At 36.5% G+C, this 25,861-nt stretch overlaps 1 protein-coding gene across 1 annotated transcript in view; it reads left to right on the plus strand.

The window, feature by feature from the left end:
- LOC150091037 (uncharacterized) overlaps window positions 1-25,861 on the plus strand; it is a 115,808-nt gene that overhangs the window by 40,480 nt on the left and 49,467 nt on the right. The window contains exons 3-4 of the mRNA XM_090380664.1: window positions 6,591-6,722; window positions 14,648-14,931. Of these exons, the coding sequence (XP_090236790.1) occupies window positions 6,591-6,722; window positions 14,648-14,931 (416 nt within the window). The remainder of the gene's footprint in view (window positions 1-6,590; window positions 6,723-14,647; window positions 14,932-25,861) is intronic.

Below are 25,861 nucleotides of genomic sequence, written 5' to 3' on the forward strand. Positions count from 1 at the left end.
AATGGAATGGATGGGATCTATCCAGTTATATTAAAGGAAGCGGCAAAGGAACTAAGCAAACCCTTAGCCATAATTATGAGAGCATCCTTGGACTCAGGGGAGGTCCCCACGTACTGGAGATGTGCAAATGTATCCCCAATTCACAAAGGGAGATCGAAGGGTGACATGAGTAATTACAGGCCAGTTAGTTTAACTTTTGTTCCGGGTAAAAAAATAAATAAATAAATAAATAAAAAATAATGGAGTCACTGGTTAAAGATGCATTGCAGGATCATCTAGACAAGACTGCAGCAATAATTCAGACACAGCATGGGTTTGTTAAGGGAAAGTCTTGTCTGACAAATTTGATAGGATATTATGATGTGGTTACAAAGGAACTGGATGCAAAAAATAATTTTGATATCATATATTTGGATTTCGGGAAAGCTTTTGACACTGTTGTGCATGGAAGACTATTGTACAAATTGGAGCAGAATGGTATTAAGGGTAAGTTTCTACAATGGATAAAAGGATGGTTGAGTAGGAGAAGACAGTTGGTGGTAATTAATGGGTGCTGCTCTTCATGGACTAATGTTATTAGTGGAGTCTCACAGGGTTTGGTGTTGGGTCCTCTGTTGTTTTGTATATTTATCAATGATATTGATGAAGGTATATCAGGCTTAGTGTCGAAGTTTGCAGATGATACAAAGGTTGGCAGGGTTGTTAATGACAGTAATGGCAGTGTGCTACTGCAACAGGATCTAGGTGATTTGGGCAGATGGGCTAAGAAGTGGCAACTGAAGTTTAACCTTGACAAATGCAAAGTACTGCATATGGGTAGAAGTAACCCCAGAGAAATGTACCAACTGTGTGGTACTACACTTAAGGTGGTAGAAAATGAAAAAAACCTGGGAGTAATTGTGCAATCAGATATGAAGTTTTCTGTGCAGTGCAGATAGGCTGCCAGGGCATGTCATGGGGTTTTGTCAATGATATATAAGAATTTTGCTAGCAAGGAAAAGGAGGTGATTGTCCCTCTGTATAAGGCAATGGTCAGGCCACACCTTGAGTACTGCGTACAGGTCTGGAGGCCTCATTTTAGGAAGGATGTAGATTTGCTTGAGCTTGTACAGAGAGGGGTAACAAGATTGGTGAGGGGAATGAAGGGATTCTCTTACCAAGAGAGGCTTAAGTTCTGCAAATTGCAGTGGCTGGAGACTAGGCACCTGTGCGGTGATCTGATTGAGGTGTATAAGGCCTTGACTGGGTTGAGCACGCTGAATTCTGATGGGATCCTTCCACTTGTTCAGATTACGAACCTAAGGGGGCATAAATTCAAATTAAGAAAAGACAGATATAGAATAGATGTACGGAAATTTGCCTTTAGCCAGCGGGTGGTTAATTGCTGGAACAAACTTCCATCTGTCATTGTTGTAGTTGATAAGTTTAAGTAAATTTAAGGAGGAACTCGAAAGGCATTTGGAGGGAATGGTGTGTTTTTTTTTTTTTTTTTTTTTTTGGCTGATGCTGCATAAGCTCATGCACTTGCTTTCTTGCATCACATGCCACTACTACTACTACTATTACCAAACATGTTGCGACAAATTATAAAGCCCCACTTTCAAGATATAAAGTCATTCTCCAAACTTTTTTGATCACCCCTTCTAGAATATTTTTCTAATTCCTCCTTTTTTCTTGATAGTACCTATAGAGAGGTTTCTTTTATGCTTTTTATGTGGAATTTGTTTATCATGAAAAACTTTAATGAGGTCATGATTGCATCAGGGTTTGGAATATTTAGATATTAGGCCAGTGTTTGATATCACGTTGTAAAGAATGAAATTTATCCATTGAGAGAGCTAATAAGTTTCTTACTGTAGAGATGAAAAAATGTGTCGTGGGTAAGTCTGAAATATATTAATGAATTTTGGAATTAAAAACTCTCTTCATTATACATTTACAGCATGCGGAAACTACAGAGAGGTTTTTTTTTTAAGTTCATTAATTGAACAAGTCAGATGTGTAGTCAGAAGTGATCAGATAGTGGCAGACTAAGGAAAAATCTGACCCTAGGCAAGATTCTCATTTTGGGCCCTCACCTAGGCTTGCCACCTTTCAGAAATTGTAATGGAGGACACAGCTGAATGGGTTAAAAAAGGTCTTCTATTACTAAATAGAAAAATACGTTTGAACTCTATTATTGAAATTGCCAGCTTAAATCAAATAGTTTATACCATCGTACAACAGAGGCATTAATTAAGTAACTAAATCTACCTAATTAATATGCAACTAGCACTATCTGGTGAATCATCGTGCCCTGCCTGCCACAGTGATTCACCAGATAGCGCAGCATGCAAAGATGCTTTGATTGATCGGTGTGAAACAGGAAGAATTTAAATTATAAATTTATTTAAATTAAAATAATGAAAAAATGTATAATAAAACCATTTTACGGGCCCCAGAAAATTATGGGCCCTAGGCCAAAGCCTGTCCCTGGATAGAGGTGTTCTCTGTAATCTCATCTTCAACAGAATAGATGTCTGAAAAATTTCTCTTGATGCATTGACATGTCTAGTAGGGGAAGAATGAAGTACCTGCATGTTAAAAGTTAAAAATTAATTTTATCAACAAGATAATTTTAAAGTATACAAGTTCAGCTTTTGCAGTGAACCAGTTTATCCAGTTATTATAGGTATACTAAAGTACACAGGATATCAGAAAGGGCAGGTTGAGCTTATGCAGTGAACCAGTTTATCCAGTTATCACAGGCATCCTTAGAGGGTTTAAAGGGTATTGGGGGGGGATGAAGATTTTGGACTGCCGTTATCTAGTTAACTAACATTATGAAGTTCACTTGCTGTTGAATTAAGATATTACTTTTAAGAAAAAGCATGCATTATTCTTAATTTTACAACTGTATATGAGTTTCATCTACAGATTTGCCAACTTTTAAAAATAAAAAAAAAATAAAAAACTGGATTATATTTAATAAAATTTAATATAACCAAAAGAAACTGGAAGGCTCAACTTTTCTTGAAATAAAAATGCATATTTTAATGAAAATTGCTATTCAGTTAGGGTTAATCATCAGATTTTATTAATTATATTAATAGATAAACTTAAAACAGTAGGAAATATAGATTATTTAATTGCTACTACTTGCCTGCAATTTTAAGATTGATAAATTGAAATTCATGTTGTGAATAAAATAGTTGTAACTAATCTGCATACAAATGATGGAGACACATTCACTACTTTAGTCTAATACAGGTGCATTTAAAAATTATGATTTATGACTGATCACATTTTAGTAGTTGAATTTTAACAAAACATGATTTTGAGTTTTATAACATATAACTCATATTTTTTCTATATATTTTAATATTTTATAATTTTCTATATTTTAATAATATTTTTCTCTCCTCGGGACAGGTTAATTCAGGTTATCACATTTTGTGTACAGATCTAAATGTCTTAGAAGTTGTTCATTAAATCATAGATTAAGTGGTGAAGAACACTTAATGAAAAATAAATAACACTTTTGTCACTTATAAAATTGGCGCCTCCGTAGCTAGGTGGGCAGGAGCAGCAGTGCATAGCACATGCTTCTTGATTTAGACTGGGGTTAGAGCCCATGACCGCCAAATATGGAGGATGCGGAAAGGTCAGGGAATTACCACCACATATCCCTGGAGCAATTATGGCCTTAGTTGCTAATGCTCCTAAAAACCAAACAACAACGACAACTTATAAAATTGTATAGTTTTATTCTTTGCAGTGGTGTCTAACACTCAGTACATAATGCTCGCAGAAAATAAACCATTTTTAGAAATGTGCAAACTGCATCTTTCTAAAAATATGTTTAAAAGCAAATAATTAGGAGAATTAACCATTTACAAGTGAATAAATCATAGAAACGTTTTGGTGTTGCTGCTGTCCAAAAACAAGAAATTCAGAAACTCACTCGGTTTGATATGCAGTGTGGCATTTGGAAAACGAGACTGATATTATGACACAAGTGCTGGTGCTGTCATCTAATAGAAGTAAACATGAAATATTTACTTCTATTAGTGATTGTTCTTCAAGCACTGCAGTCAAGATAAGCAGAAATTGCTGCGATTTCAGAAGGTAGTGTGAGCTGAAGTGTACTTCTCTCTCCTGTGTCCGTGTTGTGGAGGAAGAATGGAACCCAAAGAGCAAACATCAAGTTTTGTGTTCGACTGGGCAAAAGTGCCACAGAAACATTTCATATGATGAATCAAGTGTTTGGAAAGAATTGTCTGTCTCATGCACATAAGTTCAAGTGGCAAAAACATTTTGCCCATTGAAGAGAATCACTGGAAGACAACAAACATCCAGGCCCAGCAAAAATGATTCAAACACCAGAGTTGATTGAAAAGGTGTGGGAAATCATTACTAATGACTGATGTGCAGTACTCAGAATGATTTCAGAAGATATGTTCATTAATAAAAAAACCATTCGACAAATAATAACCCAGAATTTGAAGAAAACGAAGGTCTAGGTGCAGTTTATTCCACATTCGTTAACAGACAGTCAACAACAGACCTGAGTTGAACACTGCAGAAAACTCATTGAGTTAACTGAAAGCAAACCCAACTTACTGAATTTGATCATTACAGGTGACATGATGTGGTGTTTTCAGTACGATCCCACAACAAAGTGACAAAGTGCAGAGTGGAATTCAGCAAACCCTTCCAAAGCCAAAAAAGTTCATCAAGAAAGGTCAAATATCAAAACTGTGCTCATCACTTTCTATAATAGCAAGGGAATTGTGCACAAAGAGTTTGTGCTCAGTGACCAAATTGTTACTGCTCCCTACAATCTGGACATTTTGAAATGTTTATTGCAGAGAATCCATTGTGTGTTGCCTCAGTACAGAGTAGGCAGCAGTTGGTTCCTCTTGCATGACCACATACCAAGCCTTAACACTCCCATTGTTTGGCAGTTTTTGGCTACCAGAGAAGTCTGTACTGTCACTCCAGAAGTGGAATGAGTCAAAAATTCTTACCTGGGAAAACTTGTAGTGGCCTCATACTAGTGTTTATGGCCATATTGTGAGGAAGTGTGTGTGTGGGGGGGGGATAGATTACAAGTAGCTAGAGTAATTATCTGTCATTAATTTTTTAATGAATTTTAAATATAAATTTAGATATATAAAGATACATAAGTATATAAAAATATATAAAGATACCTATATTTATTTCAATGTGTGCACTCTTACATAGCACACTAACTTTACACATCAACTGCTAAATTAAACTGAATTTTACAATTTTGGGGTCTAAGCTTATATAGATTCTCAAATCCATGGGTGGTCCAATTACCATGAATTCAAAGCTGAAGGGATTACATTTCACAATTCAGTGGTGTCCATAAAACTATACAACGGACTCTCCCACTGAGAAGTTGCGCTTGTCCTAACTACACCACAGCAGCCACAGTCACACTACCTTGTATGAGTACATATAGTAGCCGCGCGCCTCCGTAGCCAGGTGGGAAGGAGCAGCAGTGCGTAGCACATGCTTCTTGATTAGACCGGGGTTCGAGCCCGTCACCACCAAATATGGAGGATGCGGAAAGGTCAGGGAATGACCACCGCATATCCCGGAGCAATATGGCCTTAGTTGCTAATGCTCCTAAAAACCCAAATAACAACAACATAGTAGCCGCAGCCATAACAGCAACCTAGTGGTGCTGCTTTTATTAAACAAACTCTAACAGCATTGATGCAACTACTATACAGGCAAAAAAAACATTTCCAAATGGTTTGACTCATATATTACTGTGGATATAGAAGATCCATATTTTTCTTATTATGATTTTTGTGTATTTAGTTTTCATATATTAGTGAACAAATAGAATGTTTCGGAAGTCAGAGTGTAATATTGAAAATGACACTGGCTTCCATTGGCCTCTGGCCCACCGGGGTTCCCCTAATAAGTCTTATGGCCAGTCCGCCTCTGTGTCACACCCACTGTATTCACCAGACCTAGCCACGTGTGACTTCTTTTTGTTCCTGAAGCTCAGGGCACCACTGAAAGGCTGTTATTTTCATGATATCAACACTATTTAAAGAGCTATGATGAGAACATTGCACAGGATACTAATCACAGACTTTCACCAGTTGTCCCAGTCACTCTATGATCGTTGCATGCAGTGTTTGGATGCAAGAGGAAGTAACTTTGAATAAACCAAGGTTAGTTTACTCATACATGGATTATTATTTTTTCCTATCATCAGTCTTGTTTTCCAATTGTTGTACTATGTATTCTTTTCAATAAGCATGAGCAGAATGTTTTAATGGAAGATTTTAATTTCATATCAAGAAGACGTGTGCATTTTTAAAAAATGTAAAAAAAAATTAAATAAACAACATAAACTTGAATAAAATCTGGAAGAAAAGAAAACCTACACTTACCAAAAACTGGAAAAACAGTATATCAAAAGTCTTCCAGCAAAACTGGAAAAGTTAGTAGGTCTGCATATACTTTATGGCTCTATTTAACAGTGTGGTGTGTTATTATTCAATGTTTTGGTCAAGTTTATTTTGGTTAAAAGCTACATATTCCATTTGTTTTAATTATATTAGTTATGCTGGAAAAATGTCAGGCAGAAAGGGAATTTATAATTTGGAGAAGTACAACCAAACGTCGTTCTCAGTCCCTTTCACCATGCAGAAGAGAAAGGCTGTTTGGACAACATAAATTAGATAAAACACGTGGTAAGTTCATTTTTCTGTTATTTATTTTTTTTTTATACAAGATATACACAAACTTGAACAATTCAACTTTTTATCAATTGCTTGAAATAAATTATCGATCCAACAAAGGAGGTTAACTTTAATAAAAATTTGTGTAAAAAAATTTGGGCAACTTGATGAAATTGATTGGCAGCACAGTAAATATTAAGGTCAGTTTCCTGCCTCCCAATCTCTCAGCATGTAGAATGACTTCTTATTTTATCACAGGCAATTTGATCTCTAGGTTTCTGTCCATTTTATATACTTCACATAAAAGCATAATGTGTCATAAATTGTACATTAAAAACTGATGGGCAAAAAGATTCTCTTTTTCTATGCATCACTGTAGTTAGCATTAGCATTAGTAGAGGCATATGATGCAAGAAAGCAAGCTTATTCAGCATTAGCCAAAAAAAAAAAAAAAAAAAAAAAACGCACACCACTCCCATTTCACCCCTCCGTTCGTTCGAAATACCTGTCCAGTTGAGCTTTAAATTTGTTTAGGCTATCAACTTCAACAACAAGTGATGGAAGTCGGTTCCACCAACCAACCACCTGCTGGCCAAAGGCAAATTTCCGCACATCTATCCGGCATCCGTCCTTCCTCAATTTGAATTTATGCCCTCTGAGGTGATTATTCTGAGCAAGATGAAGAATCCCATTGGCATTGAGCATGCTCAAACCATTCAAAGCCTTATACACCTCTATCAGATCACCTCGCCGGTGCCTAGTCTCCAGACTCTGTAATTTGCAAAACTTAAGCCTTTCTTCGTAAGAGCAACCCTTTGTTCCATTCACTAATCTTGTTGCCCTTCTCTGTACCCGTTCCAGCAGCTCTACATCCTTCTTGAATCCTTCTAGTTGTATAAAAATTTTTCACACACATCATATGCCAAGTTACTCTCAGTGATCATGTGATTCTAAGTGATTTTCATACAGTTCCTAAAAAATATGTATTAGTTTTTGTTTGTTATATACAATTCTCTTCTTTTTATATTATTATACAAGGTGTGATCAAAACGTTTGTATGAATATTTGGGAAATAGTAGTACTAGTAGTAATCAAGTCATGTGATTCAAGAAAGCAAGCTTATGTAGCATCAGCCCAAAAAAAAAAAAAAAAAACCCATTTCACACATCCATTCCCTCTAAACATTTGTCCAGTTCCTCCTTGAATTTATTTACGCTATCAACTTCCACAAACACAAAGATGGAAGTTTGTTCCAGCACTCAACTACCCGCTGGCTAAAGGCAAATTTCTGCACATCTGTTCTATAACTGTCTTTCCTAAATTTGAATTTATGCCCCCTCAGGTTCGTAGTCTGAGCAAGAGGAAGAATCCCATCAGGATTGAGCCTGCTCAACCCATTCATGGCCTTATACACCTCAATCAGATCACCTCACAGATACTTAGTCTCCACACATTGCAATTTGGAGAACTTTAGCCTTTCTTCATAAGACCATCCTTTCATTCCCCTCACAAATCTTGTTGCCCTTCTCTGTACTCACTCAAGAAACTCTACATCCTTCCTAAAATGAGGCCTCCAGACCTTTATGCAGTACTCAAGGCATGGCCTGACCATTGCCTTATACAAAGTGATAAATACCTCCTTTTCCCTACTAGCAAAATTCCTCTCTATATCATTGATAATACCCGATGACCTGCTCTGGCAGCCTGTCTGCACTGCTCAGAAAATTTTATATCTTACTGTACAATTTTCAGATATTTTTCATTTTCTACCACCCTAAGTGCAGTACAACACAGTTGCTATGTTTCTCTGGGGTTACTTCTACTCATATGCAGTACTTTGTCAATGTTAAACTTCAGTTACCACTTCTCAGCCCATCTGCCCAAATTTTCTAGATCCTGTTGCAATAGCACATTGTCATTAACAACCCTGCCAACCTTTGTATCATCTGCAAACTTTGGCTTTAAGCCTGATATACCTTCATCGATATCATTGATAAATATGCAAAATAACACCGGGTCCAACACCAAACCCTGGGGTGGGGGACTCCACTAATAACATTAGTCTATGAAGAGCAGCGTCCATTGATTACCACTCTGTCTTCTCCCACTCAACCATTCTTTTATCCATTGTAGCAACTTACCCTTAATACCATACGGTTTCAATTTGTACAATAGTTTTCCATGCACAAGAGTGTCAAAAGCTTTCCTGAAATCCAAGTATATGATATCAAAATTATTTTTTGCATCCAGTTCCTTTTTAACCACATCATATCCAATCAAATTTGGATAATATGACACACCAAGACTTTCCCCTTAACAAACCCATGTTGTGGCTGAATTATTACTGCAGTTTTGTCTAGATGATCCTGCAATGCATCTTTATTCAGTGACTCCATTATTTTCCCTGGAACAGAAGTTAAACTAATAGGTCTGTAATTATTCGTGTCACCTTTAGATCCCCCTTTGTGAATTGGAGATACATTTGCATATCTTTAGTCTGTGGGAACTTCCTCTGTTTCCTAGGATGCTCTCATAATTATGGCTAAGGGTTTCTTACTTCCTTTGCCGCCTCATTTAATATAAATAAATAGATCCCATCCACTCCAGGTGCCTTTCTTATGTTTAACTTCGACAATTTCTCCTCCACTTTGCTCTTAGTTACTACAAAATCATTAAGCACCCTGTTACAGTTCGATAAACTTCTGGAATTTCCCTCCTTGAATGCAGATGCAAAATACTCATTCAGATTATCAGCTGTCTGAGCAGGATCATCAATGGTCGAATCATCTATATCAAGTGGACCAATCTGATTCATCCCCTTCCTTCTAGAGTTACAAAGCTTGCCAAATATTTGAATGGATCTCTTTTGAAGTAGCCTCCTTGACACTGTATACACTAATTACAATGCTTTTGAAACTTCTGGAAGCTTTGCTAATAGTTCATGTGCCATGTTTTGAATAATTTCTCAGTCATTGTAAATCTTTCACCTACCAAGAGATCATATTAGCTTGGGGAACACAAAAAAAAAAAAAAAAAAAAAATATATATATATATCGCAGGATACTAAATCTAATGAATAAAACAGATTGGGAGATCACAAGGATGGAGCACTTCAGAAGAAATATTTAACTGGAGACTGCTGAGTGTGCAGATACATTGTTGTGATGCAAGCACCAATTCTCTGAAGCCCACTTTTCTGGCCATTTTTTTCTGAACAGCATCATACAATTGCAGTAGATCTCGTTTGTAGTGTTCTTCATCCACTGTTTGACCATGCAGCATAAATTTGCACTACTCAGAGAATTTCATATCTGACTGCACAGTTACCCCCAGATCTTTTTCATTCTCCACTACCCTGAATGTAGTACCACACATCTGGTACATTACTCTGGGTTTACTGCTTAGGGATCAATGGATCAATACATTATTCAAGCCTTCAAAGCTTATTATTGTGATAGGCTACTTGTTGGTGTTGTGAACTCAAAAATTCAAGTTTTAGTGTTAATGGGTTCCGAAATTCATAGAATTTCTGAACCCATTAACACTAAAATATCTAATATTATATGCAGTGTTAATATCTAATATTACACAATATCTAATATTAAATTCATAGAATTTCTGAACCCATTAACACTGCATATAATATTAGATATTGCATACAATATTGGATTAGCATGGGAGAAAGTAATCTCAACAGCATTTGAAAACTGCTGGAAAAAATGTATTGGAAAAGATGAGATTACTAATAATAATCTTGAATAACGCACCAGAAATTAACAAAGTGCTTGAAAATATTAATGATGTTATGGCATGGTTAGAATGTCAGAATAACAGTATGCATCTTCATTTATTGCATCTGACCACTATTAAGAATTTTGTACAGAAAAAACACTGTCAAAACTAAATTATGTGACTGTTTTCGAATGTATCTATAAAATGTAATTCCATAACAGCAATGTGTGTTAGTTGAATGTAAAGGGAATGATATAACCTTTAATACTTTGTCTTTTAATAGTGTATACTCATAAAACATTAATAAATGAAGTATTTAGATACTAATTAAAGTGTATTTATATTATTAAAAAACTAGAGGGAAAAAATGTAAAATTTTTTCGGCTATAATGTGCTTCACTTATAATGGGGGTATTAAAGTTGTTGCCTGACACCCATGTTATATCAAAGTTGCACTGTACTACTTTCCATTCTCTGGTACAACTGCACAAACCCTTTTCACTTTCCCACATTATAAGAAATAATGCAAACCAAGATGAACTCTTTGCCTATCTTAAAAAAAATACACAGCTATATGAACTTTTATGAAGTTAAATAAGACCAACTGCTCATATTATAATATAAGAATAGGCACAATTTGGCCTGAGTAGCTCTTATGTCTCCCTAAATTTTTCAGTAAACATCAAAACAACCAGTGAAACAATATCTTTGATGAGGCTGCATTTATGAGAGATAGTGTTTTCAACTCATTTAACATGCACATTTGGCTGAAGAAAGTCCTCAATCAATTCAAAACTTTCCTGCAATGTCTGTTACGGAATAGTGAACAATTACCTAATCGGGCCACATGTCCTTCTTGTTCATTTGATGAGACATGTTTATTGTAATTATTTAGATCAAACCTTCCTCAAATTACTGGAACATATTCCTCTGCATATCTACCAAAACCCATGGTTCCAGCATGATGGCTGCTCCCTCAGCTTCAGTGTGATAGTGCATAACTGAGATTGTGACCTACCAGGAGAAATGGATTGGGAATGGCAGCTCTATGCAATGGCTGATATGGTTTTCTAACCTGAATCCACTGGATCTAGACCACCTTGAGTTTATAATGCAAAAGCACTTGTGGAACAAGCAGAATGCAAGTACCTCATCCATTGCATTCTAGATACCTATAATTCAGTTCAGAGCACATGTTATTTTTGAATTGTGTGCACTAGCCAGTGTTGCATCAATATAGGTTGTGTTGCCAAGTCTAAGGCCATGACTTCAAACAGCTTCTGTTATTGCTGCATTATCTGTTAAAGCAGCACTTAAAAACTTGAATTATACTCACTCTTCCTTGTACTTCATAACATACAACATTTACAACCCTTTTTACACAAATGAATGGCTGTGACTTGAAAAGAAAGATTTTTCAGATACATGTGTATATGAACTTTTATAGTTTTTTTAATACATAAAACTGCTTCTATAATTTAATTTGTGTAATTTAGAAACATCCTGTATTTATGTGCACTGTTCTTCAACATGTGTCAGGACACTAAAAGAAAAAGCATCTGGTTACAAAAATATTTAATGTTAAGTATGATTCCCCCCCATGAAACCCTTCGGGCTGACCAGGCTAGCTGGGTGGGTAAAGTGCCTGCCTGGCAACCCAAAGGTCGTGGATTTGAATCCCGCCTCAGGCTTGGATCAAAGTACTGCAAAAACCTTGGGAGGTGCATTATGGCCACAGAAGCCGATGCGCCAACAACTACCAAAAAAAAATCCCTTTGGAAAAAGTTCTAAAAATTTTTAATATATGTAGACCAGAATCTTGCTCCAATCCTATAAAGCTGCAGATAGTTTGCTAGTTGAACTACCACATGATGTTCTGCTCTCAGTTACTGTTTAGATTGCAAATATTAGATTGCATTCAGATCTGTGCTGGTTTCCATTTTCAGCCCAGATCAGAATGGAATCCATCTAGTTCTGTCTTAATCCATGTTATTCAGTTACATTCAAATCTGGGTTTAAAATGTCAGGATTGCCACATTCTGCTTAAACCATTGCTATTCTGGGTGTGCTTTCTAACATGGAGTGCTTTCATGGTGATTCCCTTCTCCAAACAATTGCACAATTGTTTGAACAAGAGATAATTGTTCAGAAAATCAACATAGACATCTACCTTCTTCTAAACTACATAGAACAGGCCTATACCATTATAGCACCAACACAAAACCTGATTGCTGGTTCAGTGGAATCTGTGTGAAACTGTTCTTTGGGTGCATGCCACACCCAGGTGTGCCCATCTGATGTGTGAACTTTTTTATAGAGTGATCATCACTACTCATTCTGCCACTTTTGTAATGTCCAATTTTGTAATGCTTCCATTCTCTGCACCAGGATAAGCAGTGACATGCATTGTTGGGACATCTTCAGCTGATGAGCAGCTTGCATAACCAAGATAACCCATTCAGTGAAGTGTTTTCTGATAGTTCTTGGTCTCTCCCAGTTTTGTCAACCATTCCTAAAGTTGTCTCATTAAAGCACTATTATGATTTGCTCTCACTGTGTTTCAACTATTTACCCATGTTCTGAGGATCATTAATGATGATCTATCTGGTTTAAGATGAATGATTGTTTTACTTTATCTTGCATTTCGAACAGGATTTTGGTCTGATTCCTTTTCTTGACCCATTCTTTTTCTGTCATTGAATGTGCATGCCTTTGATATACTTCTTTTAACATTATTGCCATCTATCTGTTGCATGACTTCCAGAATTAACCATTACTTCCCAAGGTGAGATGTCCCAAAAATTGTTGAAGAATAGTGATAGTGTACAAGGTTTGATTGAAAAGTTCACTGAATTACCTCATAATTCTTGAATGCATAGCAGTAGCTAAAAGATCATGGACAAGATTTATAGACACATCTTTTGAACATGTGCACACCACATTTTAACTTGTTATTGAATGCTTGCGAAAACTTGTCTTTCTCATATGTCACATGTATTGAAAATGAAGAAATTTGAACAAAATACAAATATTAAATTTTGTGTAGACTTGGAAAGTCAGCCATGGAAACACGTGAAATGCCCATTAGAGTTTACAGAAATGATTCTATGGCAAAAAGTATTTTTTGTTTCAAAGGGGTTTCATGGGGAAATTTTTTTGCATGAAGTTGAAGAAAGCAGTCACCTATTAACATTCTGAAATGGTCTATACATCAGTGTAGTGGTGCTTGTCATCCTTCCATTTGGGTCAACAACTGATTATTCAATTCTGAGGTTAATTCCTCAGAAATTTTCAAGAAATTTCTGAAGAATTGACCACTTTGCATAGGCATGAGGCAAGTAAGCACCAAGTTGATTACATACATTGTCACTTGAGATCAAAGAAGACAGCATAAAATCCTTGTTTCACCTAAGTTATTCCAGCAAACTATGTCAGATACTGCATTTTTAACAAAAATTATAACAGGTGATGAGTCTCAGGTGTGTGGATCGGATCCAAAAACAGAGGTTTAAAGCTCCCAAGGGAAAGTGCCATCACCAAAGCCAAAAAAGGTTGGAGCAGCAGTCAAAGTCACATGTGAAGGTCATACTGATTTGCATTTTTTGATAGTGATGATATAATTCTATTAGAATATGTTATGCAAGGTGTCACTGTTAATGCAGCTTACTATCAAGAAGTTTTAGTTGGTTAAGAGATGCAATCTGCCTTAAATGACTTAAAATGTGGCAAAATGGTTGGGCATTCCATTACAACAATGTTCTCTATCACATGCCACTTGCTGGCTGGCAATTTTTTACTAATAAAAACATTCCCACTTTTGCTACAACCACCTTATTTTTATGATTTTGACACTGTGTTACTTTTGGCTATTCCCAAAATTAAAACAGGACATGAAAGAATTTGATTTGAGTCAATTCCAGAAATCCAATCAAACATAACAAATCACCTAAAAGCACTCACAAAAGAGGACCTTTAAATATCTTTTGATCAGCAGTAGGTATGATGCAACAAGCATGTGGTTACAGAATGAGATTATATTGAAGAATATTATCAATGTAAATATTTATTTTTGAATAAAATTAATGGTTTGCAACATTTAGCAAACTTTTTGATCAAACCTATACCATGTATTAGCAATATCAGTAATATATATATATATATTATATATAAGCAGCTATGTATACCATGAAAATGCTTCTTTACAGATAATACTCAGAAAATATGCAGCCCAAATGATCCAGATACTACACAGAAGTCAATAGAAGATATTACTTCCCCAGATAGTGCTTGTGATAAAGAAATCCATTCCAATCCACGACAATCCAGAACAAAAAACTGTGGGAGTAGAGGACAGAGGCCAACAAGTTGGTCTACTCCTGCATCACCTTTTTACAGAGGTTCACAAACACTCTTTGTTAGAATAACTTCTCCTGTTGTTTGTGCCAAACTTCAAAATTTTCCTAGGTCAAAGCTGAGGCTACCTCCGAAGGTAACAGTTTATAAAGATATTGATTGCTAACTTTGTAATATCACAAATTGGTCACAGAACTTGGCATAATGCCAGATAAGAGTAAAATTACTGTTTTGCATGTATATTGTATTGAAAGAGAATTAAACTTATAATCATAGTTGTGACTCTTAAAATTTACCACTATATTTTCTAAAATATCTTTGAATGCAGTTGAATTTTCAAAAATATTTTGTTACTAAATGTAAATGTGAGTAATTATTGAACAGTCAATTGTGCATGTGCACATGCCAAGAAAAAAAAAATATATTGATTGTATATAAAAATATATTAATTTGATTGTATATAAAAATATATTGATTTGATTGTATATTAGTAGTACCTTTTGCTAAAATGCATTAGTTTATGGTACACAGTATTTCCATTGTGGCGCCTCTGTAGCCAGGTGAGCAGGAGCAGCAGTGCGTTGCACACGCTTCTTGATTTGACCAGGGTTCGAGCCTGTGACCACCAAATACGGAGGATGCGGAAAGGTCAGGGAATGACCACCACATATCCCTGGAGCAATATGGCCTTAGTTGCCAATGCTCCTAAAAATCAAATAACAACAACAACAACAGCTTATATCACACCAAACTGACTCAACGTTGCATTGGCTACCCACATCAACTGAATGCACTGCTTTATATTTTATGTGTTTCTTAACTTACAATGTTACTCCTCCCTTCTTGTCCTGTCTGTCATTTCTGGTCGTTTGTGTGCCTCCACATGGCTAAAGATGGGGGTTAGAGGACGGGGGGGACCAGGTGTCTCCCTGGCCATGAAATCGCCAGGTACCAGCACTCAATGTTCACTAGAACCACGCACACGACACACCCACATTCTCACATATCACTGGCTTTGGCACATGACTTTTAGATGAAACTGTGGCTTATAGGGAAAACCCTGGAGACCACCTGAAAAACAGAACTACTTTTAATACTTTGTCCTTTCTGTACCCATTGTACTAACACAGCCCGTGTATTTACTTGTTCAGTGATGACTCCCAGCAGTCCTTGAAATCCTTGGCACTTAGCTGCTTTCCAGGCTGCTACTCATTCCAATAGAAGCAGTACAAGAATTACTTTCACCTCTTCCTGCCACTAATGTTAATCTATTAGTCTGTATATCCCTCCAAGCTAGCAGGTTTCTGACCCACCTAACACTGCTTTGATAGCATCAGCAAATATTCTTGCATGCTTTCTATTTAAGTATATCCCACCTCTGCTGAAGCAGTCTCCCCTATTAACAAGCACAGACCATGCTGAGAAATAGCCCACGAGCCTTGCACAATCTCTCCAGGGATGAATTCATTGACAAGGTTTTCATCATGTCTGGGCAGAATTACAGACCCTTTCGAATTTAACTCTAACTTGCAATTTTTCCCTAACGTTGCTCTATACTTGTTAAGTCCTCATATTTCCTATTCTTAATGTCATTAGTGCCAACGTGTGCAACAGTATCACCTCTTGTGCCCTTAAATGATGATAACTGCTGTACGTTATCAACTGAATACATACTCCAATCATATTGCACTTATCGTTTTTGCACAATATATTTCGTCTTTCCCTGACAATAGAGTCACTGACAATAGCTACCTTCTGTGGGACCAGCACATTCTGCCTTAGGGGTTGCCACTGTGTTGCCTGATCTGCAAGTGCAAGCTCTTTCATTGAGGTTAGCAACTGAGAGCTTGATGGGCCCTGACTTAATTCCTTCGAGGGCATCTACCTTGTTTTTCAAGCTCTCATAAATGCCTATCAGAATGTTGAGTTAATGCCTAGTAACCTCACACTCTTTACATCAAATGCACACAAAGACATGAGCCTTGGCTGTAACTGAAGAGAAACATACCAACTGTATGGTACTACACTCAGGGAAGTGGAAAGTGAAAAAGACCTGGGGATAATTGTACAGGCAAATATGAAGTTCATTAAGCAGTGCAGACGGGCTACCAGGGCAGGTCATGGAGTCTTGTCAATGATATATAGGAATTTTGCTAGCAGGGACAGGGAGGTGATTATCCCATTATACAAGGCAATGGTCAGGCCACACCTAGAGTACTGTGTGCAGGTCTGGAGGCCTCATTTTAGGAAAGATGTAGAGTTGCTAGAACAAGTACAAAGAAGGGTAACAAGATTAGTGAATGGAACAAAGGGTTGCTCTTATGAAGAAAGGCTTAAGTTCTGCAAATTGCAGTACCTGGAGACTAGGCACCTGTGCGGTGATCTGATTGAGGTGTATAAGGCCTTGAATGGGTTCAGCACGCTGAATTCTGTTGGGATCCTTCCACTTGTTCAGATTATGAACCTAAGGGGGCATAAATTCAAATTAAGAAAGGACAGATGTAGAATAGATGTGCGGAAATTTGTCTTTAGCCAGCGGGTGGTTAATTGTTGCTGGAACAAACTTCCATCTGTCGTTGTGCATCACATGCCACTACTACTACTACTAAATAGGTTGAGCAAGCTGAATGCTGATAGGATTCTTCCTCTTGCTGAGATTAAGAACCTGAGGGGGCACAGTTTCAAATTGTGGAAAGACAGTTGTAGAATAAATGTGTGGAAATTTGCCTTTAGCCAGCGTATAGTTGATTAGTGGAACAGACTTCCATCTTTTGTTGTGGAAGTTGATAGCTTAAATAAATTTAAGGCTGAGCTGGACAGGCATTTGGAATGGGGCGGGGATTGAAATGGGATATATTTTTTTTTTTTTTGGCTGATGCTGCATAAACTTGCTTTCTTGCATTGTGTGCCTCTACTAATGCTAATCATGTCCCATTCCAGATCAATTTGCAGACAACAAACAAACAGTGCAGTACATTTTGTAAGGCCCTGATTCGGAGGACAACTGCCTTCCTCAGTTCTCCCACAACACTCCCACTACTTTGAGCCCTTTGCTTTGCTGCTCTGATCTGAGGCATGACTTCTGTTCAAATTCAGTTTAATTGAATTTGAACAGAAAGTACTTTGATTAGAAAGTACTAAAATAATATAGTGAAATTCAATAATAACATTATGCAGCAGTAATATATATATGCTGTCAAGTTTATATATATTCGATATCAAGTTTATATGTATTACATTATCAAGTTTACTTTATATGTTTTATGTTATTGAGTTTATGCTATACCATCATGATTGTAAAATTATAAATTAATTATAATAGCCAATAAATTTATCTGTTAGTGCCAACCTATATGATTCAAACTTTTGATATGCCTATTTGCTTCAATTAAAACATTAGAATTCCCCTACTATGCACTACAGTACAAAGTTATTAGATACGACATTTGTGCCAAATCATCAATACAAAGGTTCTACGTATATTAAGTAGTAGGACTATAAAGCTATTTATAGAATGGGATTTAATTTGCTAATCAGATCAATAAAAACAGCAAAATTTTTCAAAAACTTCTCAGGAACTGAAAATTATTTGCCCAGTACAGGGATACTTTCAAACTAGTTAAATGATTATAAGTTGTATGATAAAGAGTAAGAAGTTGCAAGTTGTTAAAGACAGTGCATGGCTTTTAATTTCAGGAAAGGGGATTTGTGACAGTTAAGATACATGGATCCTATATTATATAATAGTTTTAATTAAATCTGTATTCATTTTTAATAAAATTTTATTGTATTGTGAGCTGGTTACATTTTATTTGCATAATTTGAAATTAATATGATTATACATTTAAATATTAGACTTAGAATGTGATTCTTAGCAAATTAAATTTTTTCATAGCAATTGCCAAGCCCACAATTACAAAAAAAAATTCACAATTCTACAATTTATGATATTAAATTCTAAAAAAAAAAAAAAAAAAAAACTTGTTTTTCAAGTTTATATAATGTATGGCTAATGAGAGAGAGAGAGAGTGTGAGAGTGTTTTTCTTTGGTTAGGCCATCCCATTTTACTGGGATTGTACTGAACAGCACTTCAAAACTTTGATATTTTTCTGAAATAAATATACAAAAATTAACATTATCCTAACAAAGAAAAAGACTTGTACATTTTACTTCTAACATTGTCAAAATGTAATGATATAATAAAATATCAATGTAAACTGTATGTTCTCTTGCTCGTGCAGTTTTTTTGCCATCGTTTTCACGCCTGAAATGAACAAGGCAAGCAGAAGGGTTTTTTTTATTTCAGCACATTCTGCTGTATTCGGCCATCTTAAAATCTGCATTTTGATGCTCCAAAATGTAGATCAAAAATCACTATCTTCACTGCTGATCATTTTCAATTTGAATCTTCTCTGAACATATATTCCCTAACTCCTGGCATTATTTGATGTACTAGCATTTCCAAAACCTGGTAAACACCAATCTGTGCCTCAAAACTATTGACCGATTTCTCTTACCAGCTGTCTGAGCAAAACCCCTCAGGAAAATGATTTATCATAATCTCACTTAGTATCTTGAATCCCAAAGCCTGATGAACAACAACCAGTTTGGATTCCGAAAAAAAATCGGTGATCATTGAATCTCATTATTAAAGCTGAAGCAAACATCAGGAATGCATTAATCAAAAATGAGCATCTCGTCGTGATATGTTTTGACATTGAAAAAGCCTTTGACACCACATGACATTTCAGCATCTTAAAAGGATCTACATTCCCTTGGCTTGAGAATCCCTTTACCATACTTCATCCAAAATTTCCTTCAACACAGATCCTTTCAAGTCTGTTATCGGCAAGCTCTCTCTAAAAACTTTATTCAAGAAGAAGGAATCCCACAGGGTTCTGTTCTCATTGTGACCTTATTTGTCATTAGAATGAATCATATAATCAAAATCATTCCAAAAACAGTGGATTCATATATTTACACTGATGATCTCACAATTCCCTGTCATTTCCAAAACATGACTACATTGAGCAACAATTGCAAATATCAATAAATTGCATCCAGCTGTGGATGACACAAAATGGCTATAGATTATCTAGCCAGAAATCTGCTGCCATTCATTTCTGTACAAGATTTACATCTTGTACAGAAATGAATTCACATCCTGAACCTGATCTCCATTTGGACAATCATCCTCTTCCAAACTCAAATAGTATTCCTCTTCTAGGTTTAGTTTTTGACAGCAAGCTAAATTATCAAAAGCACATTGAACCTCTCTGTACTGCTTTTCCAAAAAAATCTGAACATTCTCAGAGCCTTATCAGCCACAACCTGGGGAGCAGATTATTACACCTTGCTTCGCTTATATAGATCTGTAATCAGATCACACCTGGACTACAGTGCACCTCTCCTAGATTTTGCTAGGGAGAATGCTTTACGCTGACTGAACCCTATTCAACATTCAGCTGTTAGGATAGCTCTAGACTCTTTCAGAACATCTCCAGTGCAAAGTCAGCATGTTGAAGCCTATGCTCCTCTAAATATCAGGTAGCTCTGAACTATGTAACCAAAATCCAAAGCCAGTCGACTCATCCTAATTTGTCGATACTTAACAACCCATACTGTAAATAAACTGAATGCAAAAACGAAGACAGCATTTCAAAAAACTTTAAATATTGAAATAAAAATGGAAGTTCTAAATTTTGATGAAATTGCTTCCAAACTGGTTGTGGACATCAAAAGAATTTGCACAATTGGATGATCTAATGAGCAGTTACACATTTATTTTAGAAAGAAAAAACAGTCTGAGCAAGCAACTTTAATTTCATTATTTTGAAAAGCCAACCCAATACAAGATCACCCTGCTTTCTTTTGGTTAAAACAATATTGCTGATACATGTTATATTTCAGTAGATTTTTATTTAATAACCTTTAAGTTTTTATACCTCATTTATCAATTACAACATAATATGTGCTTTCATAAAACTTAGTTTGAAAATAGGACAAGTAATAACAATTTATAGCTTTTACAGAATCTACCCCTGACTGTTGCACAAAGTATGCATGCTATAATGTGTATTTCTACTGTGTGCCATTTTTTTTTTTTTTTCAGAATGTATGCTATAGCAGGATTAGTTGTATTGATAAAATAGAGCGTTAAGTATTTTATTTTAATTTTTTTTTTTCATTTGGTAGAATGCATTTATAGGGAAGAATATGCAAAGGAATGATCATTAATTGAAAAATTGCTTTTGTGCCGTTTGTGGTTGAGTGGCAGAAGACAGAGGGTGGTTATAATTGGATACTGCTCTTCTTGGACTAATATTATTAGTGGAGTATCTGAGGGTTCAGTGTTGGACCCCTTACTGTTTATAGTAGTTATTAAATATATTGATCAAGCTTATTGTCTAAATTTGGAGATATACAGATGATGGCAGGGTGGTTAATGACAGGAATCAAGGCAAGACCTAGAAAAATTAGGCAGATGGGCTGAGAAGTGGCAGTTGAGGTATATCATTGGCAAGTGTAAGGTACAGTGTATGGGCAGCAGTAATCTTAGAATAATGTACCAATTAGCTAACACCATACTCAACATAGTGAAGAATGAAAGAGACCTAGGGATAATTAGTCTGACGTGAAGTTCTCTGAGCAGTGCAGATAGGCTGATAGAACATCTCATGGTGTTATGTAAATATTATATAGAGGAATTTTGCCAGCAGAAACAAGGAAGTGATTATCTTATTGTATAAGGCAGTGGTTATGGTGCATTTTTGGTACTGCATGCAGGCCTGGAGGCTTCATTTTAGGAATGATGCAGAGAACAGCCTGGTTAATCAAGAACACAAAGGCGTACTCTTACTACATAAGATCTCTGTCTTCTGAAAATTGTGGCACTTGGAAATTAAGTACTGGCAAGGAGACTTGATCGAAGTATTTAAGGCTAAATGGATTGAGTAAACTTAATAATTTAAATGATTTTATTTGGACCCTTTCTTTGACAACACACACACAATGGGACATAAATTTAAATTGAAAATGGGTGGCAGGATAGATGTGTGAAAATTTGCTTTCAGTCAGGAGTAACCAATTGTTGGAACAAACTACCATAAGGAAGAGTTAGACCTATTATTAGAGGCAATGGACAGACGGGGCATTTTTTTTTTTTTTTTTTTGGCTGATGATGACGTATATTCTTGCTTCCCAGTGAACATAATATCAACTAACCTAGTGAGACAAGCCTAGTGATCAAGTACTGAACCTTGCCTCACCACAGTTTCAACATTAAGGAGATAAGAGGTCCTTCAGTTTTCAAAACAGGGACAGGCGCTGAATTATGGGCATGTCATTTCTCTGCATCAACCAGATCTCATGGACTGACATGCCCAAATTTCCACAAGTAATCTTCAAATGGCCAAATCTGCCTGAGGCAGTTTAACTGTAGATTCACAGGTGTACCAAATCACAATGCATGAGCCAAAAATGCATGGCTCATATGAACCTGCCTTTGTTTCCCAGTTGAGAAGACTGGTTTCACAAAGGGACTTTCTGCATTTGATGCCATTGGAGATCTGACTTCTCATATACACAGTTCTACTTATAAGTATGAATTGGAAATATTTATAGACTTTGAAGGAGCCTTTGATAGTGTCTGGTTCCCAAGTATTTTATTTTCACTTAGATTATTAAATTGGCCTAGATTATTATACCATACAGTGTTTAGTTATTTAAATGGGAGACAGATATTATTGAAGGCTCAGCACAAGGTGTTTATGAAAGCAATGTCCAGAGGCTGCCCACAGGGCTCAATGTTGGGTCCTGTGTTCTGAAACCTGGTACTGCATCAATGGTTATCATTAGAACATGAGTTTTGCTATAAAGTGGCATATGCCAATGATCTCATCTTGTGTTTACCTGGGACCTAGGAAAATTTTAAAAGAAAGATCTGAGGCAATTTTATCTAGTTTGGTCATTTAGGCTAGCCAACAACATAAGCTGAAAGTATCCCCCTTCAAAGACAGTAATGATGGTATTTAAAGGGAAACTAGATCCTGGTAGACCACCAAAAGTTTTACTACATGGTAAACAGATACCAATGTATCACAGGTTAAGAATCTAGAAATTATTTTTGATAACAGATTGCTGTTTATGCCACATCTGGTTTTTATAAGTGAAAAGATTAAGAATTTCATGGCTGCTGTAATGCATATTACTCAAACAGATTGGAGACTGAAAATTATTAAATTATTCATAAATGAATTTATTAAATTAATTCGAAGATTAAAGTAAAATTACCAAGACAGATTTTATGAAGAAAGTTGTCACGATATGGCAAGCGTGCTGGGATACTTATGAAATGGGCTGTGTTACTCGTTATTTCTTCCTGATGTTAATTTGTTTTAAAAACAAATAGTAAAAAGATTAGTTGGTTTTATCCAAGTATGCAACTGTCATACATTTTGATAGGGTATGGTCATTAAATGACAGGCTGTTTAAATTTGGTCTTGTGACGAGCCCTAATTGTTGTTGTGGTGCTGGGAAAACCTGGCATCATATTTTGTATGTGTAGTATTTACTCAGATTATAGAAGCCAATTGTTATTGGTGATACCTGAATTAAGACCAGGTTGTGATGAACCCCAGGGGCTCACATCTGGTGAGTATGGGCTTGCACACCCAGGGTCCTGAGCTGGGTATCATAATTTTTCTCTTTCTTGGTGATTCCCTTCTACTTTGGACACTCTCTCTCTCTCTCTCTCTCTCTCTCTCTCTCTCTCTCTCTCTCTCTCTCTCTCACACACACACACACAGGTTTGCAGAGAGAGAGAGGGAGAGAATAAAATCAAAATCAATCAATCAATCAAACTCTCTCTTAGGGTAACTAGGGAATTTTTTTTTTTTTTCCTGGTGCAGCATAAGCCTCAGGTTTCCTTGCACCATATGGCTATTAATAATAATAATAACATGTATATGTAGGTAATAAGTTGTACTATAATGCTCTCCAGGAATTTAGTTATCAAGTCTTTAATAAGAGAAAACACTTGCATGCTTTATTATTGTTGGAGTAGAGAGTAGATTACTCCTGTGCAGTTGTACTGCTCCCGTTTCCATTTTTGAACTGGAGTGTAGTTGTTTTTTTTTCCTCCCTCCCTTGTAACTTGCAGGAGTGCCCCCCCCCCTTTTTTTTTTTTTTTTTTTTTTTGCTGGCACTGGTAAAAGATCAGTGGTGTGGGACATATTACACTCCTGCTAGTTTATGGGTGGAAATGTTTTATTATCATTATTTTTTTTATTTATTTATATATTTTTTTAAATTTAATTTTATTATTTTTTATATGTATATTTTTTGAATTTAATTTATCATTATTTTTTTTTCTTATTTTCTTCTTGTTATATATTATAATATTATTATATATTATATTATATAATTATAATAATATTATATATTTTTATTTATTTATTTTTTTTTTTTGTTGCTGGCTCCCAGGTTGGGCAGCTTCGGAGCTGGATTGCTGGCACCCACTGGTCTAGTACTTCCACCAGTGGGTGCGGGATAAAGGTGCATATTATGTTATTGCACAGACAGTGTTAAGTTGACGCAGGTTCAGCTCTCTGTGCCAGTAGCCTGAGGTTACAACATTTACACACATATTTAATACACTCAGTCTAACATCAAGGGACTAGTATGCCTACAGAATACACAGGTGGAGATGGATGCAAATCCAGGTGCCACCCATGGCAAATATACACATATACATAGTTGAGAAGACTTGGATAGATCTATAAAGTCTCAGCAGTCGAGATCCATGAAAGAATTTTCCTTTTAAGACAGACCAACGACGCAAGCTGAAAGTATTAAGACACTCTTTGCTCAAGAGCACAGGATAAATATAGATGTGAAAGATATCAAAACTAGGTAGCCACCCTACTCTCCTTTATCATTTGCTCAGCAAATGTGAAGGGCATTAACTTGGATATAAAATGTAGGCCCTTGGGCATCCTCATATAGCCATATTATTATTATTATTGCTCATATTATTTCTTCCTGATTGGAGGTTTCACCACGTGACGGGTATTGCTACCAAGTACACAGGGTGGTGGTTGTTATGTGTGGTGTTACTGTTGGTCAAGGAACTCTGACTATCCTGCAGGTGTTCAGGATTGCGACTCTCTGGAGTTCCTTGTAAGTGTTTGCTGGGAGACCTATTGCTATTATTACTTTTGCATAACAGCCTGGGAGACATAGGCTGTTATGTAAGCACCACAGGTATGGTGCCCAAGGCACCATACCTGTGGTTGACATGGACATGATGATCGAGATGGTCGTTACTTGTTGCATATGCCCCATCTTTGATCTCCTGTCTTAGGTTCGTGTACTTCCTGATTTTTTCCCCATGGGTTTTCTGCAGGTTGCCAGTGTTGGGTACCACTATGTCAATCAGATAGGTAGACAAGGGCTATGTCCAGTCTGTTGTGCAGGATTGTCCTATCCATTATTATGGTGCGGTCCCAGTACAGCTTGTGGGTTGGGGTCTCTAGTACTGCCTGGGATTCGTACTTGTAGTACAGTACACTTTCTTTGATCAACTGGTATTTCCTTGCTAACTTCTGATGTATTATCCTGGCTACCTGGTCGTGTCTATGAGGGTACTCAGTCTGAGTGATCACCTTGCACCCTGTGGTGATGTGTTGGATTGTTTCTGAGGCCAGGTGGCATCGTCAACATGTGTCATCGGACACTCCGGGCTCCTTGGTGATGTATTTTCTATAGTTTCTGGTGTTGATTACCTGGTCTTGGATGGCAAACATGGATCCTTCAGTCTCGGAGAAGAGCATCCCGCTCGTGAGCCATGCATTCGAAGAAATTTTATCTATGTGATTCTTGATGGAGATCATTGTAGTGTCTGCCATGGAGTGTCTTCTCTATCTAGCTTCGTTTGTGCCCCCTGGTTGGGGGGAGAGGACTCCTTGCTTAGGTTGAGTGGGGTATACCACTTGTCTATTTTCCTTATTTCCTGCTGGAGTGCTGCTGTGTGTTTCTGAAAGTAATCCTTTAGGTTAACTATCAC

Source organism: Mastigoproctus giganteus, chromosome 1, assembly GCF_048544385.1.
Source record: "Mastigoproctus giganteus isolate SK-2022 chromosome 1, ASM4854438v1, whole genome shotgun sequence".
NCBI lineage: Eukaryota > Metazoa > Arthropoda > Arachnida > Uropygi > Thelyphonidae > Mastigoproctus > Mastigoproctus giganteus.